This window comes from Nycticebus coucang, chromosome 13, assembly GCF_027406575.1.
Source record: "Nycticebus coucang isolate mNycCou1 chromosome 13, mNycCou1.pri, whole genome shotgun sequence".
Taxonomy (NCBI): Eukaryota; Metazoa; Chordata; class Mammalia; order Primates; family Lorisidae; genus Nycticebus; species Nycticebus coucang.
The window spans coordinates 5,938,161-5,953,225 of NC_069792.1; the positions used below are offsets into that span (position 1 = coordinate 5,938,161).

At 36.5% G+C, this 15,065-nt stretch overlaps 1 protein-coding gene across 1 annotated transcript in view; it reads left to right on the plus strand.

Moving 5' to 3' along the window:
* RP1 (RP1 axonemal microtubule associated) overlaps positions 1-15,065 on the plus strand; it is a 301,766-nt gene that overhangs the window by 64,225 nt on the left and 222,476 nt on the right. Inside the window, exons 4-5 of the mRNA XM_053558851.1 lie at positions 11,402-11,565; positions 12,985-13,071. Of these exons, the coding sequence (XP_053414826.1) occupies positions 11,402-11,565; positions 12,985-13,071 (251 nt within the window). The remainder of the gene's footprint in view (positions 1-11,401; positions 11,566-12,984; positions 13,072-15,065) is intronic.

Genomic DNA, 15,065 nt, shown 5'->3' on the forward strand with positions numbered 1-15,065 from the left:
AATTGTATCTTCAATGTAGCAGGAAAATGCTAAGGCTCAAAGAGGCAGTAAAGAAGCACTTTGACTTTCATGTCTATAATTAATCCTCATAAATAGTGGTGAGTTTTGTGGTTTGATACTATATGTGCAGATCTACCCTCAAAATATAAAGTGGCTTTTTTTTTTTTTTTTGGCTGGGGCTAGGTTTGAACCTGCCACCTCCAATGGGACCAGCGCCCTACTCCTTGAGCCACAGGTGCCGCCCTATAAAGTGGCTTTTTATTCCCTGTTAATCGAGGCTAAGAGAAATTCCCAAACTGCCCAGGGTAGCCTAGTAAGTCAAAGTTATTTTAATCTGCAATACTTAGTACTTTCCCCACTGTTTTGCTCTCTTGTCCATTAAGATATTAAAGGATAATTTTTTTAAAAACAAAATCATGAGTTTCATATAGATGTAACATGAACATGTGCCAAAAATTTTATTTAACTTACAAATGAACCAGGGGTCCATTAATATTATAATAGGGTCAAAGGAGAATTTAACATTATCACCAAAAATATGTGGATAAGAAATACTGAAACAAATTTGAGTCTGTTGAGGACAATAATTACACTCTACTAGACACATAACCAATTTATATTTTTTTATGGATAAGAATGATTTGCATGATTTTTTTTTATTTTTGCAGTTTTTTGGCTGGAGCCGGGTTTGAACCCACCACCTCTGGTATATGGGGCTGGCACCCTACTCCTTTGAGTCACAGGCGCCGCCCCTGCATAATTTATTTTTTATAATTTACAGAGTGGTAAGATAATTTAAAGATAAAAAACAGAGATAATCCCTAAAAGGGTGCGTGAGAATGCTTTCAGTAATATTTTTTTCCCTTTAGTTCAAGGTGTTTTGCAATGTTTCCCTTAAAGAGTTTATCTTCCAAAGACTTTAGTGCTAAATTATTAAGGGAATATTCCTAGTCATAGCAGTGTTTGACTGAAAAAGCTTCCTAAAATTGAACAACAAAATAGCAAACCTTCAAACAGGGACAAGGCTTAGTATGTTTGATGGTTTACAGCAGACCTGGCAGGAAGTAGTAGATAATATTCAGCTTCTGAAATTTTTCATAAAGGATATGTACATCAGCCTTTTCTCTCTGCATAGATATTTCAGTACCTTATCAATTACTTCCTAATTATCATAATAATAAAAGCAAGAACAAAAACAACTAAAGTCAATGGAATAACAATCATTTAAATGCTTTTCCTTTTGAGTATGGCTCTCATCCTTTGTACCACTAATGTTGATGAATGGCTGGAGTCTACAGACTACTACCTAAGTAAGACTGGTTAAAGCTCAGGTGAATCAATAAAACCATATACATTAAGATATCCCGTTAGGTTCATGGGAAGATGTGCACGTCACAGGAATTCATTTTATTAGCATTGAAAGTGGTTAGTGAGAAATACTTATTGTTATAAATGCTACCTCAGCACCCATTTTTTAGGCCTGACATAAGTTATTTGAAATCCAGTCCTACCCTGTCATGTTTGACTTAGCTAAACTTTTCCATGTAGTTGTTTGCCTTGTAGCTCACTTGTTCCTTATCTCTCTGACCCCAAACACAATGTACCCCACAGCTACTGACAATGATAAAATGTAATGAAGGGGAGACTAACTTCTTTAAACTAATCTCTCACCCCCTTGGGGAAGTATAAGGGATAATGCCATGGAATGTAATAAAGGCATAGTCTCAAAGATTCCCCGTTTCTCTCTCCTACCCTTTGTCCTCCGGTCTTCCTCTCCTTCCTTCCGTCTCTCTTGCCGATTGAGCTTCCTGCTGCCCCCAGAATTCCTGTTGACACCCCTAACTGGGAACTGTGGATAATAAATTTCTTCTGTTACGTGCATTTTGCTTTCTCTTCACTGTGTATCACGTGGCACACGTGCACTCTAACCTAGCCTTTTTCCTGGCCTGGGCTATCTTGACAGGAATAAATGACCTAGGTCAGACAAGAGCCACAAGGGCATCTGCCTATAAATGCAGTTTTCTGTGAGGGGTGGTCATGGGCCTGGCGCTTAGGTATTAGGCTGTATACCAGGATAAAGAAGAATCCCATGAAAAGCACAATGTAAGTATTCATGAAAACATCCTTTGGATTCCTGGTCATTGCAAGGCTAGAGTATTTGACCAATCGTAAGAGAAAGGCCTCAAGACCGTATTAACAAGAAACCACAACAAAAATCACAACACTTGTGTATGTGTGTGTTCCATTTATGGTCATGAAATTGGTGTACAAAATCCAGAAGAATAATTCCACATCATTTAAGTGACATGGGAGTTCTAATTTTAGGCTCACTTTTCAGTGTAGTTCTATTAGTGGAAATTCTCAGTCAAAATAAAATGTTGTATGAAGAGGGCAGCACCTGTGGCTCATTGGGTAGATCGCTGACCCCGTATACAGAGGGTGGCGGGTTCAAACTCTGCTCTGGCCAAACGGCAACAAAAAAATAGCTGGGCGTTGTGGTGGGCTCCTGTAGTCCCAGCTACTCCGGAGGCTGAGGCAAGAGATTCGTCTAAAGCCCGGGAGTGGAGGTTGCTGTGAGCTGTGACACCACAGCACTCTACCAAGGGTGATAAAGTGAGACTCTGTCTCTAAACAAACAAACAAAAAAGTTGTATGGAGAATGACTTGGGCCAACAGAAAACTCTCTTGATTTGTTATTTTATGCCTTCGCTTATTTTCTTCCTATTCATCCATTAATATACACCAACCAGTGGACGCTGTCCTTTCACCATTCTGGGAGTAACAGTGGAGAATAGCCTTACAGGGATTCAGTCTGGTGCTCTATTCCTTCAGGAGGTAGAAGTTAGCCTGGTGTCCTACCATTTTTCTTTTCTTCTGCACATTGGAAAAATAAGAGTTGTCTTGGGCCACACGATAAATACTACTGAAATACTACTATTTACATGGTAAATACCACAAAATACTACTGAAAGCTGATGAGCAAAATGAAAGGTCCATGCATTCATTTTGTGATATTCGACAGCAGAGGGAAGCAAAACAGCTCTCCATCTGCAGGTGGCCCCCGGGCCGCAGGTTGGAAACCCCCAGTAGACCTTCATGTGGATCAACAAAGTGAGTTAACATGAAATGTCTGACACGTATGAAGTATGGGGAGTGATACAGGATGTCTTTGTAGGACTGACTGAACTCCTAGGTGGTCATTAGTGGAATAGGAATGGGGTCCAGAGTGGAAGCCTATCTGGACGAGACTGTGCAGCCATGTCTGCAGCTGATCTAGTGTCTACAGGACGTTCTGACCCAAACCAAACCTGCAAGACATTTTATTTCTTTCAATTTAATTTGCGCTTTTATTTCTTACCAAGCTTGTGCATTTGTAACTGGTTTTAATCAGGTAGAAGTGCAAGGCTCAAAATAAACAGACCACTTTCTAATCCTTTACATACTTAATTTCCACACCACAGAGGCATCTTCTTTTAAAACTTTTAGCTCTTCCACTGTTTATTTCTATATTTAGTAAAATGTTGCTTTTTTAATTTTAGATTTTATGTGTTGATATTCTCCATCTCTAACCTTCCACTTGCTGTTCCTGTTTCTTCCAATATAATTTTTTGTTAAATCACTCTAAGGATTCTATTTTAATACCATGTACCATATTTTGCTGTGTACAATGTGCACTTTTTTGTTTAAATTTTTAAGAAAAAAGATAATGCTCATTATACGTGTGCAGTATAGCTTGGGAGCTGGGGAGGACAGTGGGTCTGCACTCTTCTGCCTGGGCTCATCTGGTGCATGGGGTTCCAGCCTGGAATCTGGGATCTAGGATCCAGTGAGTGGGCAGAGCAGCCTCTGCCCAGCTCCATGTTCAGGGGAGAGGGTAGTGGCAGGGCTGATGAGATAGGCTGCAGCTGTTGAGGGAAGGGCCAAGGCCTGAGGTGCAGCCAAACAGAGGGGATCAGGAGCCTGGCAGGCCACAGGCCAATTGGCCTCAGAAGCTTCCAGTCCACTGGCTTTTCACATGGCCACCTTGGCTGTGGCCCTGGGAGTGGTGGGGAGGGAAGGGCTCCTGAGAGAGAGTGAAGGGACAGCCTTCACAGAGTGGGTGGCTGTGGAAGAGCAGTTTATCAGGGGAGCATTAGCTCTCTCGAGATGTGTCTCTCCAGGCTGAGAGCTGGCCATTCTGTCAAGCAGCATTTTCCTGAAAGTTTGGACCAAAAATGTAGGAGCATGTGACACATGAGAGCACATTTTAAATGGCAAAAATGGTAAATATTTTCCCCAGCTGAGCCTTTTAGTATATTCTGACTGTATTTTCTTTCTTGAACTACTTTTTGTTTTTCTTGGAGTTAAAAATTGACTATCACTCATTCAAACCCTTTCCCAGGATTGTAAATCTCTGTCAGTGTAGAAGTGCATGTTAGTTCTTTAATTTCCTTTTCTTTGGGGACACTATTTTTCTTGGAGGCATTCCTCTGAAAGTTTCTCCCCACCACCCACCCAACTCCCTCCTGATCCACCTTAAGCTGTTTTCAGTAGAGGCCTGATGCGCGACTGTCTTCTAACACCATCCTGGGAATCGTCTACCCTTTCGTATTGGATGTCGTGTTTCTTGAAATCCATATCTTATTCTTAGTTTAGGCCTTAGTTTAGATGGAGCACATCTCTAATAGTTTATAAGAAAGGGTGCATGGGAGATAAGTTATTTGAAATCTTGAATGTGTGAAAATACCTTTATTCTTCTCTCATGAAGATACGATAAACATGATAACACATTATAGATTAGAAATAACTCAATGATTTTGAAAGCTTTTGCCTTTTATCTTCCCATCCCAATGTGAAAAGCACTAAAGTATTCTCAGTTTTGCTTCTCTAACTGTGACCTCCCTCCCCTTCCCAAGCTTGTAGGACCTTCTGTCTATTCTGGTATTCTCAGATTTCATGATGATACAAGCACTTGTGTAGGTAGTTTTGCAATTTGTCACATTAGGCAGTTAGTACCCATATCCTTTAGTTCTGGGAGTTTTTTTCATATTATTTGTTTTCTTTCCCTTCTGTTACTTTGTTCTTTTATTTTAGCATTTCTATTATGAATGTTACCTGAGGATAATGAACCAATGATTCCATACTTTTCTATTTCTTAATCTCACTCTTGGAAACCTCTGTTTAGGTGTAATTCACATTTGATAACATTCCCCAAGTGTTTGATAGGTTTTGACAAGTTGTGTGTGTGTGTGTGTGTGTGTGTGTGTATGTGTGTGTGTGTGTGTACATGTAACCACTGTAATCAAGTGGATGAACATTTCTATCACCCTAAAAATTACTTTTCCTTCCCCTTTATAGCAGTCCCTCTCCTCTCTTTGACCAACCTTTGGAAATCATTGATTTACTCTCAATGGCTATAGTGTTTTTCTAGAATTTCCTGTAAATGGAATCATAGGAGATGTAATCTTTGTTATCTGCTTCTTTTACTTAGCAAAATGATCTTGAGATTCATTATTGCTGCCTGAATAGTTTGTTCTTCATTGCTGAATATATACAGTACTGCAATTTATTTGTACATTCATTAGCTAATGGATATTTATTTTCAGTTCTTGGCTATTATGAATATATTGGATATTTATTTTCAGGTCTTGGCTATTATGAATATAAGTTATATAGACATTCATGTACAAGTCTTTTTGTAGGACATACATTTTTTATTTTTCTTAAGGAAATATTTAAGAGTGAAATTGCTGCTTGTATAGTAATTGTATGTTTAACTTCATAAGAAATTGTGGACTTTCAAAAGTAGCTGTCTTGTTTTGCATCCCCCAGTAACGTATGAGAGTTCTAGTTACTGTGTTCTTGCTTGCACTTGTTATTATTATCACATTATTATTGTCAGTCTTAAATTTTAGCCATTCTAGTGTGTGTGTGTTAGTATCTCTTTGTGGTTTTAATTTGCATTTTCCTAGCGATTATTGATGATGAACATCTTTCATGTGCTCATTTTCTATTCTTACATCTTTGTGGTATAGTATCTTTTTCAAATCTTATTTTTTATTTGGTATTTGAAGTCTAGAGTTGCAAGACTTTTTTACACATTCTGTAAGACTCAGTATGTAAGTACCACATATTGAGATGTATGTTTTGCATGCATTTTTTTCTAGTGAATTTAATCTAATAGCTTGTTTTTCATTTCATTTATATTTTATCAGACAAGTTTTTAATTTCAGTAAAGTACAATTTATTAATTTTCTTTTATCATTCATGATTTTCAAGTCCTATGTAAGAAGTCTCTGCCTATCTCAAAGATGAGATTTTCTCCTATATTTTCTTTTAGGAATTTCATAGTGTTAATTCTTACATTGGCTCTCTTTGTCTTACTTTGAGCTATTTTTTCAGCATATACAGGAGGTAAGGATTGAGGTTCATTTTATTTTACATGGATGTCCAATTATTCCAGCGCTCTTTTTTGAAAAGACTATAGTTTCTCCATTGAATAGTTTGAATTAAAAGGGATAATCCGGTCAAAAACTGATCTACTGTAATGTGGGGTGTTTTTCTGCATTCTCTGTTCTATTTCATTGATTTGTGCATCTATTTGTAAGTCAAAACATAGTGTCTTGATTGCTGTAGCTTTATAGTAAGCCTTGACAACAAGGAGTGTAATTTTTCCAACTTGGTTCTCTTTCAAAATTTCTTTGACTATTCTGGATTCTTTCATTTTCCTCTTCAAACTCTACTTAATCAGGAGCTAGAGACTGAAACCTTGAATGCCTAGCTTAAAATTTTTCCCCACTTGGATGAATTTTTATTCACAGCCAAAAAAGTAGGCTTGGGGCTTATATTCTTGGGTGAAAAGAGAGACTGTAGAAAGATGTTGGTGTGAAGTTAGCTTGGACCTGGGGGCAGTGGGCAGAAGAGTGGTGGAGAGAACTGCCAAGTGCCTTGCCCATCTGTGAAGCAGTCCGTCATTATGCTGGACACTCAGACTGGTGTTTTCCTGATTTACAATGCTAAGAGAGGGAGAGAGAAAAAAGAGGCTTTTCTGACATGAGAAAAGAAAGTTATCTAGGATTAGTTCCGTATCTTGTACTACTTAGAAGTGACTTATTTTATGGCTACTTCTGATTTTATCCTATCAGTCTGCTTCAAACAACAATGGCTAAAATTAAATACTTTGTTGTTACCTTTCTTGTAGTTTAGTTTCCAGTGATTTAATTCTAAGTATTTATGATTTATATTTGGCTAATGCCCACCAATATAAATTTCCTTATAGACAACTGTTTTAAAACAGTGGCTACATTGTTAAGCCCTGGAAGCTGGATACTCTTTCTTTTCTATTTCATTTTATTACTGTGAATATGAATTGCAATCATTCAGGGATGCAGACAGACACAGGTACTATTTCTCTAATTTTTTCCTGTAGGAGATTAACTTTTATTTATACAATAAACTTTGAAATTTTAAAGGCTGATAACACTCTTTTTATGTCATTCTTAAGTAGCCTAATTAGTTTCTCAACTCACCCCCCCATTATTATTTTCTGCTAATGAGAGAAATGAAATACTAAGGAATAATATTTTATAGGATAGAATTAAGTTTTGGAGGGCCACAGATTATTTTATATTTAAGAATTTTTGCCTCCAAGAATCAGTTTTTGTCCTATGAGAGTGATATTGCTCTCTTGAGAATGGGTAGTATAATTGTTACAAAATTGGTAATTCTGTAGCAATTACAGTGATAACTTTTCTTTGTTAATTAGCCATTATGTGACAGGAATTGTACTAAGTGCTTAATAAATGTCTGATTTAGCTCTCATAAAAATCATATGAGGAATATGTTATTCCTATTTTCTTTTCTTTCTTTTCTTTTTTTGAGACAGTCTCATTTGTCACCCTTGGTAGAGGTCCCTGGCATCACAGCTCACAGCAACCTCAAACTGTTGGGCTCAAGCAATTCTCTTGTCTCAGCCTCCCAAGTAGCTTTCTTAGTGAAGAAATTGAGTAGCAGTTTAACTTATCTAAAACCCTGATTCAGAGTCTAGATCTGAAGATGATTATGTGTGACCTTGAAGATCTTCTTCTATAACTCTCTACTCAGGAAGATACTATTAGAATTAATAGCAAAGTCAAGCCATTTTATGACTAGAGAAACACATTTTATTGTGGTTTTAACTTATTTACATTTTTCTAATGAGTGATGATGCTCAGAGTCATTTCATGTTCTCCTGTATTTTGTTAACATGGTGAATTGATTTAAAATGTTAAAAAGCTTTGCATTTTTGGAATAAATGTTAAGGTTGTGGTTGGCTTGATTTACTAATATTTTGTTGAAAATATTTTACTTATGTTTATTAGAGTTATTGCTCTGTAGTTTTCTTTTTCTTTTTGAGACCAAGTCTCAAGCCGTCACCCTGGGTAGAGTGCTATGGCGTTATAGCTCATGGCAACCTCCAACTCAGGCTCAAGCTATCTTCTTGCCTCAGTTTTTTTCTATTTTTATTTTATTTTATTTTTTTTTCTCATTTGGATCTCAATTTATTTATTTTATTTATTTATTTTTATTAAACCATAGCTGTGTACATTAGTATGATTGTGGGGCACCATACACTTGGTTCATAGATCGTTTGACACATTTTCATCACATTAGTTAACATAGCTTTTGTAGCACTTTCTTAGTTATTTTGCTAAGACCTTTACATTCCACATTTACTAGGATTCACATATACCCTTGTAAGATGCACCGCAGGTGTAATCCCATTAATCCCCCTCCTTCCCCCTCCCTCCCCCCTCCCTTCCCTCCCTTTCCCCCAGAAATGGGGTCTCTCTTTTGCTCAGGCTGGTCTCGAACTCATGAGCTCAAGGAATCCACCCGCCTCGGCCTCCTAGAGTGCTAAGAGTACAGGGGTGAGCCACCACGCCCGGCAGTAGTTTTCTTATAGCATCTTTTTTATGTATCATGTTGGAAGCTCTCCGAAGGGTTTATGTAATATTGATAATTTTTTTATGTTTTTTTAATTTTTAATTTCAGCTTGCTTGTTCCTTCTTCTTTGTTTGAAGTACTCTTTTTTTTTTGTTCATTTGCTGCTTCCTCTGGTGATGCTCTTTCCCACTGCCTCCCCAGTAGCTGGGATTACAGATGCCCACCACAACGTCTGGTTGTTTTTGATGTTGTTAGTAGAGACAGGGTCTTACTCTGGCTCACTGCTGCTCATACTGGTCTCGGACCTCTGAGCTCAGACAATCCACCTGCCTCGGCCTCCCGCAGCGCTGGGACTACAGGCGTGAGCCACCACGCCCGGCCAATTTTTTTTATGTTTGACAGAAAATTCATTAGTGAAGCCATCTGTGCCTGAAGTTCTTTGTGAAAAAATTATAAACTATGAATTTATTATTTTTTAGGAGATAGAGGACTATTCACATTTTCTATTTTGTGTCTACTATGGTAATTTGAGGCTTTCATCAAGCTATTTGCCCACCGCCTACCTGAATTGTGCTTTCCTTGAGATCATTTAGTTACTCCTTCAACACACTCTTTTTGAAATTGGGGCCTAATGAGGTATGAGCATTAAGAATATTTTTAGAGTTTTTTCTACTTCTTTTTCTCAACAGTATTTCTGAGAAAGCTGGATTAAATCACCTACAAATTCCTGAAATCTTCTGTCTCACTTGCCTTTGACTTCTGCTTTATGAGGATTATGGTGTAAGGTTTTGTACTTTCTTCTTCTTTTTCTTTTTCTTTTTTTTTGCCTCTCCTCCTCCTCCCCTTCCTTCCAGTGTCCCCACTTCCTCTGCTCCACTCCCCTCCTCCTCACTGTTAGTTTTTCGGTGATCTGCCCACACTTCACTAAAATCTTACATTAGGAATGTTCTGACTTTTATTTTTTGATATGTTGGTTTATTACCTCACATGAATTATAAACTAATGGTGGACAAAGGGATTCTTCCATGTTTTACATGTGCTTCTCCTAAGCTGGTAATGACTGGACACCTGGTAATGACTCAGGGACTGGTTGGCTTTTGATACAGTGTGAGTTATAAACTGAAATATGAGTCCTGGTTCATGATCTTTAGATTCTTTTCCAGTTTTTATAGTACTTCCTTACAGGGATAAGGTTTTAATGCGTTTAATGATTTAGGTAAGTGCCAAAACCTGTAGTAAACAGTTATTGTATTTCATTATTTTCATTTTTATTTCTATTCATCTTTTTCTATCCTAGTTTTTGGAAATGCAATTTCTCTCCCTATTGAATTGGTCCTTGCACATTTAGCAAGTATTGATTCTCCCCCGAACTTTTTTGCTGCATTTCTAAGAGAGCAGAAGCTGCAGAATTTTATTTTATTTTATTCACACAAGTACTAACATACCAGTTATTTTATAGAAACTGCCAGAATTTTCCCAGTTCTATAGTTTGTAATTATAATTTAATTGCTTCTGCTGTTGGTAAAGATAGGTTATTATCCTTTACTAATGTTTTAAAATTATGTTTTTATTTACTAAATGATTGTTTACCTAGATGTTTTGGTAGACTAACATGGCTTTTTACACATAACATGTCTAGGACAAAAAGATAGAATTTTCTGGTTTAAAGTAGATTTTTACAAATACACACTAATGTAACACATTGATTGTACCACAATCAATGTTGCTTCATATTCTTACTTCTTTCACACAATCTTGAGTGTGTCCCTAATATTTCATTATTTCACTTGTAGATCAGCTGTCTGATATTTACTCTAAAGAAATCTGGCAAAATTAAAATTAATGTGCTGTAATGTTTCGTCCATCTCAGTTCTGATTACAATGAACCTCCTATTTTCTAGCACTGTTTTCATTTGTTTCCGGGTGATAAACAGTTTGCTTGGTGTTTGTGGTACTCAATCCCTTCACCAGCTAGTTGGGGATACTTAAAATAATAAATGAAGAAAATTATGACAGATGATTTCTAAAATTCTAACTCATCTGATTCTAATTTATATGCTTATAAAAATTATGATATAATTTTTTATTTTGGACAATTAATATCTAAACTCAAGACAATCTTAAGTATAATTCTGAATGCACACATTACATGTTAGAGCTAAAAATATGAGAGAAACTTGGTAAACACTGGGTGCTTCTGAGAAGTTGTACAGTGACTCCTAGAATACAAGCATGACCAGCTATTAATAGTAGAATGATACCTCTCTAGTCATCTTATTAAAGACATTTTAGAAAACATGCTCACGGTCACATTGTAGGACATAGTAATTTCACTGAGTTCCAAGTCTAAATCCACTCTATGGCACTTTTTCAGAGGAGTTGAGTAAGAGTAAATTATATCCATCCTGAGCTCTGCTAGGTTTATGGTAATCTGCTGTTCTGAGTCTTCCATATCTGTAAGTTGCCATAATGCTGTGTGTTATTTGTGCATTTATAGGTGATAACTGGAAAGTTTCCATAATCACCAGTGACTTCCCAAATTCAGGGACCAGCTCACAGATTTATATTATACTATATGGACAACATAGAAGTTCATCCCCCATATATCTTTATGGAACAGATGAAGCTCGATTTCAGGATGGCCATGAAGACATATTTACTGTAAGTAATATGAGTGGTGCAGCTAGTAGGTACTTTGGAATGAATGGGTTCTATGAAATTGGGCTCTTCCTATTGTAATACCATGTGCCCTGCATAAGATTAATCAAAAGTAATTCATGGAAGTTTTTGCTCAAACAGATTTAATACAAGTAAGTCTGTAATATGGGTAGAGATAATAGCTAAAGAAACATACTAGAGTCAACTTTTATTGTTTTTATATCAGTGGCTATCAGGAACAAGGGCTTATGCCTTTCTGGCTCTATAGGTAAGGCTGAAACTCAAGTTGAAAAGGGCAAAATAAAATTAACAAACAAGATGGGTGGAGAGGTTCTCAAGTTATTGGTTATTATCGAGTTACCAGATAATAACTAGGCACACTGATATCAGGATCTAGAGAGAAACAGAGGTAATAACTGTGAATCAGGGGAGACCAGTACAATGTTGTTAAACTGAAATCAGAAATAAGTGTATTAGGCTTGGCACCTGTAGTTCAGAAGCTAGAGCACCAGCCACATACACCCCTGAGCTGGTGGGTTTGAACATAGCCCAGGCCTGCCAAACAACAATGACAAGTACAACCAAAAAATATCCAGGCGTTGTGGCAGGCACCTGTAGTCCCAGCTACTTGGGAGGCTGAAGCAAGAGAATTGCTCAAACCCAAGAGTTTGAGGTTGCTGTGAGCTGTGATGCCATGGCATTCTACCAATGGCTTGTTTTGTTACAGGACATATGGTTTTATCCTGGTGAATGTTCCATGTGCACTTGAAAAGATTTTTCTGTTGTGGGTGAAACATTCTATACATGTTAGGTCCAGGTGGTGCATAATATTCAAGTCTTCTGTTTCTTCATTATTCTTTTCTCTAGTTCTATACATTATTGATAATGTTCTATACATTATTCAAATGGAGTATTGAAGTCTCCAACTATTATCATAGACTGTCAGTTTTATTAAATTTTGCTTATTTGGGGCCAGACATGGTGGCTCACGCCTGTATTCCTCACACTCTGGGAGGCCAAGGAAGGTGGATTGCTTGAACTCAGGAGTTCAACATCAGCCTGAGCAAGAGCGAGACCCCATCTCTATTAAAAATAGAAAATCTGGCCAGGTGTAGTGGTGCATGCCTGTAGTCCCACTACTGGGGAGGCTGAGGCAAGAGGATTGCTCAAGCTGAAGAGTTAGAGGTTGCTGTGAGCTAAGATGCCATGGCACTTTACCAAGGGCAACAGAATGAGACTCTGTCCCCTCAAATTTTTGCTTATTATATTTTAATGCTTTCTTGTTAGGTGTATGCATGTTTATAATTATTATATCTTCTTGATAAACTGATCTGTTTATCAATATATAATGTCCTGTTCTGAGCTCGTTTTAAGTGGGTTTTGTGAAATTACATTGAATGCTGTTTCCTTGGCTCTTTATAGATCACAGTTGGAGACACTGGAACACTTTTTAAGATTCGTATTGGTCATACCAACTCTGGATGCTCTCCTTCCTGGCACTGTAAAGAGGTAAGGATGTATTGACACTTTCCCATCCTTTGCAAAATCCTCTGCAAATTTGTTCTAGGAATCAGCTCCCTAGGAGGCATTTATGCCTGCTGTAAGCTGATGGAGTCAAACCTGGACATTTTTAGTCAGTGCATTCTTCAAGGCAGCACTATCATATGCTCTTATTAATTAATTATAATTAATGCATAATTGATTGAAGGAAGCACTTCAACCAAACAGTCCTTCCACCTTTGCAAAGAAATGAAAATTCTTGGGACGCTGGATTAAATCACATAACTTCTTGATAGAGTTGCAGTACTGATGAAAAGATGACTAGCTGTGTATCATTTGCTTCAGAGAGATTGTAAAGATAGACCCTTGTGTTGTAATAATCTACCAGACTTGAATGCCAGCTCTGAAAATTTGTCTATTCATGCTAAGCAAGATAATATGCTCTTTGAGTATTTTTAAGAGAAAAAAAGGAAAAGGGCTTAATTTTCTATATTGTTTAGAATGAAATATTCTACTGATTTCCATGATTGCCAGTAAATGCAGATCTTCAGTACTGAAATTATCTCCAGCTTGTCATCCATTTTTGTGTATAGTGTATTTACATCCTCTATCACTTCAAAATAAATGATCTTTAACTAAACAAGTTCCCCAAATGCACAGAGCGTCTAATTGTATTCCTAATGTTCTTGGCAAACGTGCTCTTCTATGGTATTATGATATTTAGAAAATTAATTAGAAATTCATGGAAGATGAGTAAAACGGAGTTATAAAATTCCATTATCAGGAGCATATACTTGTTAATGGATGATACCTTATTTACACTAAAGTTATAAAGGAGACTGAAGCAGAATGACTAAATAAAACTTACTTTCTGAAAATACAGAACGTAGAGGTCAGAGTTCAAAATTCAAAGTCACTGCCTGGTCTCTCTACATAAAATAATGCTCTTTTTTGTGCTATATAGAACTTTTGAAGTGTATTCAAATTGATTCTTAAGTGATCATATATTATAATACTGTTTCCCTTTCAGTAAGCTAAACTAACTAATGAAAATTATCATTAATCCTCCTGCCATCTCATATGGTTGGTGACCATTAAGCAAGATTGCATTCATCATGAAGCTGGAATGCTGACATAATTGTTAGGTGATTGAAAAAGTTATATTGTGTTGCAGAGACATGATATAATAATCAGTCTACAAATGACTATGGTCTCTTTCTGTGGCAAATATTCTCTCATTGTAAGGGAATTTGTTTGCCTGAGATTTACCTCACCTCTTTTTGAGTACCAATAAAGAAGAGACTTGTTCTTGATTTGAAGTTTTATTTTGAGTATCTAAAGCCTTTAATAAGTTTATTTGGCATAATTAAGATGTAAGATATAGGTTGAAAAATTTCTGTTCAATTCTAATAATACAATTTAGAAGTTTGAAATTTGAAACTTTAAGTAAGCCAACTTATGCCTGTAACATGAGGGGATCTGAATAAAATTACTTGTTCCATAGTAGCAACAGTGATACAACATTTCCATAAAATAATCACATTGATTTTAGGACCCATATCAGTTTGAATTTATAGTGCATAAAATCTAATCTCTTGCTAATCTTTTATAACTATAAATCATTTTAAAATAAAAAATTCTAAGAGGTTAAAATAGGGAAATAATATATTTATAAATATTGTGAACATCTTGTTCATAGGAGAAGAACATTAATGACACATAAAATTCAGGAGGCAATTAGTATGTTTGATATAAACATTTCAAAATAGAGAAATCAGAAATAGCAAAATTTAGGTATAGCTACCAGTAATGCTTGCTTGAGCCCAGGAGTTCAAAAACAGCCTGGGAAACATAGTGAGACCTGTTTCTAAAAAAAATAAATAGAAAAAAATTTTAGGTATAGAAAAGAAATACCAGTATACTTCAGATGTTAGTAAAAGAAGAAATTAACCCGTTTTCTTTTAAGTAATCAATTTTTCATGAGCTAAATGGCTGGCTTGGAT